The sequence below is a fragment of the Leptonychotes weddellii genome, chromosome 16 (genome assembly GCF_054177405.1).
Source record: "Leptonychotes weddellii isolate Sample4059 chromosome 16, ASM5417740v2, whole genome shotgun sequence".
In the NCBI taxonomy this organism is placed as follows: domain Eukaryota; kingdom Metazoa; phylum Chordata; class Mammalia; order Carnivora; family Phocidae; genus Leptonychotes; species Leptonychotes weddellii.
This window is the reverse complement of record NC_138384.1, coordinates 1,640,469-1,644,336: the sequence shown is the minus strand read 5'-3', so window position 1 is coordinate 1,644,336 and position 3,868 is coordinate 1,640,469. Positions and strand designations below refer to the sequence as shown.

Here is a 3,868-nt window from a genome sequence, read left to right as displayed (position 1 = left end):
AGGAGTGGTGTGGCCTGCAGCCCCGCTCCACCCCGGGGCTCGATGAGAGACTCGGATGTCTGTCGTGGGAATGAGGGAAGGGCTTGGCCCTTCCTCTTGACTCCAAGCTGGTATGTGCCTCCCCTGCCCTCGGGGTGCCGGCCCAGCAGCAGTCCCCGCCGCTTGCAGGCCCGAGGCCACACAACGCTCCCTCTGAGAGGCAGATCTGAACTCTCGCTCAGCCCCCGGCCTCCTTCCGGGCCTTTACCACCCATCCCGAGACGGGGGCTGTGGCCACCGTGGTGGGCTTCCCACGCTGCCGGCCTCTAGGAGACCACGTTGGTGAATGAATGAGGTGGGCCAAGAGGTGCACGATCAACCCCCTCCATGGGGACAACACCCAGGGTCATTCCTACACCCAGAATCTGGCACTGAACAAAAGACACAGAAGACCACCAGTAGTACTTAAGATTGTTTTTCTTCAAAAACCAACGAAAAACCCCACACACAAAAAGCCCAGACTCCCCACCCTGAACCAGCCAAGTCAACAGGTTAGCCATTGACGGGAAAAGAGAAAGAGACGTTAGGCCACCCACACACCATTCTGCAGCAGGCGTCCCGGCTGGGCTGCCGTGGCCGGGACACACGGGGACGCCAGGACAGCGGGAATACCATGCACCAGCAAGGGCGGCCGCCAACCCCGCAAATAAATACACATGGTGCCCACAGCATCCTTTAAGTTAGTGACACGTTAGGACAAGATAAAACAGCAGGCCCACGAGCAAACGCTTGCTGGTTAAAACACGGTTTGCTTTAAAAAAAAATAATAATAAACGAAGCCCAACAGATAAGCATGCTCGGGACACCTGTCAGTAGAGAGTGGTCAGAAAAAGCGGAGTCTCTGCCTTGCCCAGAACACCACCATGGAAGTGTGCCTGGTGTCTGGGACGCCGTCGGAGGGGGCCCCTGGGCTGGGGGGGGGGGGGGCGTGGCTCCAGGAATGGCAGCCTGGGCCGCCAGCAGGCCTCTGACCTGCCTGCGTGAGAGGAGACCCCGGCCCCCATCCATCCCCGCAGGCTGGGGGAGCAGGCCGCCACGGGCAGGCTGCCCGGGCCCCTTGGCTCCCCGCATCCCTCCCAGAGCCAGCACCGTGCCCAGGCACAGAGCAGGCAGGATGGACGACGGGCCGCCTTCCCGGCCTCCTGAGCTGCTTTCAGGTTGTTCTGGGTCCTGGCGGCAGGCTGGCTGGCTGGCGGCAGGCTGGCCATGCCAAGCTCACGCGGCCCTGGGGGCTGAAGAAGCTCCTCCGGCTGCAGCCCGATGCCCGAGGGCCCAGCTCGCCCACCGCACTGGCCTCAGCGGCCAGCCCCGAGGAAAGCAGCATGGGCAGCACAAAGAGAAAAGCCCGAGGGGTCAGGACAGCCCTGGGAGCAGGTGCAGCGAGAGCCCAGCATCCCAGCAGCGGAGTCCGCCTGGCGGGGGGAGGGGGGGGCTCCCCCACCAGGAAACGGAGCCAGCTCCAGGCGGCTTGCTGGGGTCAGTTCTTCAGGCCCAGGGAGGGATTGTCTCGAGAGACTACCTGGCTGGAAGTCCTTGAGGACTCCCCGTCACGGTGTCTGCCGTTCTTGCCCGGTTTGTTCTACGTTTCGAGTGTGAGTCTTCACCAGGAACAACCCTCCGTCAGTCCCAGTACTGGATGTGGGACAGCCCGGAGGCTGCGCGACCCACAGCCCACATCCGAGTCGTCCTGCCATTGTGGCTCCGCTCACGCGGGTGTCTGGGGTGGGATGTACGAAGCCAGAAGCCCAGCGTGTCCCGGGGGGTGCACGTGGGTGGGAGCTCGGGGTGGTCTGGGTGCCCGTGACCTCTGCTCGGCCCCCCCCATCAGGCAGCAGACACCAGGTGCAGGAACCCGCCTTCCGCTGAGTCAGGGCCGGCGTCACTCTCTGAAAGCAGCTGTTCTGGTGACCTTCTCTGCTCTCTTCTGGGGGGTCTGGGAGGGATCTACCCTTGGGTCTTTAAGGCAAAGAGACCTAAGTCCCGAGATTAGTTTTTGCTAAAATCACTACATCTACAACAACAACAAAAGCAAGCCAAGCGCGTGGTCTGGGCGGCCGTCTGTCAGTGCAACTCGGAGGTCCACACAGCGAGGCCGGAGTCTTGCTGGCTCTGCTCGTGGGACTGGAGTGTCTGGTGCTCAGAACCCCTCCCTTCCAGGGGGCCTATGTCGGGCCAGGCTGGGCGCTGCGCTCCGCAACCCGACCTGGTCCCTTGGAGGCACATCGTGCTGCGGGGGGCGGAGGGGAAAACTCTCCCCACTCCCCCTCATTGCTTTAGAAAATAATCATCTTGGTGGCGTCAACTTGACCCAAAATTTAAGTTAAAAAAATAATACAAATAAACCAAGGCTGAAAGGAGCAGGGCCCACGGTGGCAAACAGCCTGCGGAGGGTCAGGGGCCCAGCCTCTTCTCGGTGCTGCATTCACGGAGGTTAAGACAGAAGTTCGCTTTCTGGGGCTAAAGTCGTACCAGTTTTCACTGGGGCCCAGCCCCCTGACCCGCTGGAGGAATGGTGCGGGGCGCTCAGCTGAGCTGCCTGGATGACAGGACTGGAGTCGCTTTTCAAGGTGATGAGATGTTTCAACACCATCTTTGTGTGTTTTTTTTCTGGCAGCTTCTTGGTCCTTCTCGCTTACGTCTCCTGGGGCACCACCTGCATGAGCTTCTGGCAGAGGACCGTCGTGGAAACTGTGGGGGGGAGGGAACAGCTGGGTTAGCTCGGTGGGGGTGGGCATCACCGGGCGGTGTGGGCTGCAGCTCACCCCGTCCCCCGCAGCCGCACCTCCCAAAGCTACAAGAGTGGCTAGAAACCCAGCGTTCTCTCTGAAACCTCCCGAAGCGTGTACATCTGCCCCGGGCCCGTGGGCCTCCCTGCTGCGGGGACCAGCCCGCAGGTTAGAAGCGCTGAACGCTGTGCAAGCTGCCCAGCTGGTGTGGCCAAGGAACCTCAGCCCTCAGCCCGTCTCAGAGCCCGGGCTTCTCAGCAGCCACAGTGGGACGGAGGGTCCAGGCACACCCTCCTCAGAATGACTGCCGCTCGCAGGCGGGCGTATACCAGGGGCCCGACCAACACCTGTCACCCACGGGTCTGCAAGCACTCATTCTGGGGGCTGATTTCCGCATGGAGCGGCTCCTGCTTCAGGCCCTCGGGTGGTGTGTTCTGAAAGATGACTGACACGGAGCCTCTGGGCTGGGCTGGAAGCAAAGCTTCACCAAAATGACCGACAGGCGGAAACCAGTGAGAACGCAGATGGCCACCTGGCACGTGGTGACTGGGGCGCAGGCCTGTGGACGCCCTGACTCTCCCAGAAGCCGGCCACATTCGACGTGGTTTCAGTCACGGGTCCTAAGCTTGGCTTGTGAACGGAGCCCAGGACGGCGGTCCCGGATCCCGCATTGTCCTTTCTGCCTTTCTAGGTCAGCCGGCTGTGTTTAAGCCGGCGACAGACGGTGGGATTTCATTACTTGGCAAAAGCAGCCTGGTTCTCTGGAATCCCTTGTTCTGAGATTAGCTGGTGCCAAGCTAAGCGTCTTATCCCTGAAATACGTGGACCGGACGTCACTGCCAAACACACCACAGCGCCCCAAACCTCGGTCAGCGCCGTGAACGCCTCACTGCCGGCCCCTCGGCCAGGGCCTCGCACACCTGTCGTCACTCCTGGCTGACCCTGGAACCTGGGACAGTGGGCGCTCTGCTGCTCCCGGATGAGGGGGTTAGACCAGAGCTGCAGACGGCCCTGCTCTGGGGTCTGGGGGGGCGCCGGCTGAAGGGATGGGGGGTTAGACCAGAGCTGCAGACGGCCCTGCTCTGGGGTCTGGGGGGGGTGCC

General features: G+C 62.1%; 1 protein-coding gene across 1 annotated transcript in view; it reads right to left on the bottom strand.

Annotated features, from left to right (window-relative positions):
* Positions 1 to 438: 438 nt before the first annotated feature.
* The window catches only part of SLC7A5 (solute carrier family 7 member 5), a 33,912-nt gene continuing 30,482 nt past the window's right edge, over positions 439 to 3,868 (bottom strand). Inside the window, exon 10 of the mRNA XM_081806253.1 lies at positions 439 to 2,727. Coding sequence (XP_081662379.1) covers positions 2,672 to 2,727 — 56 coding nt within the window. The 3' untranslated portion in view covers positions 439 to 2,671. The remainder of the gene's footprint in view (positions 2,728 to 3,868) is intronic.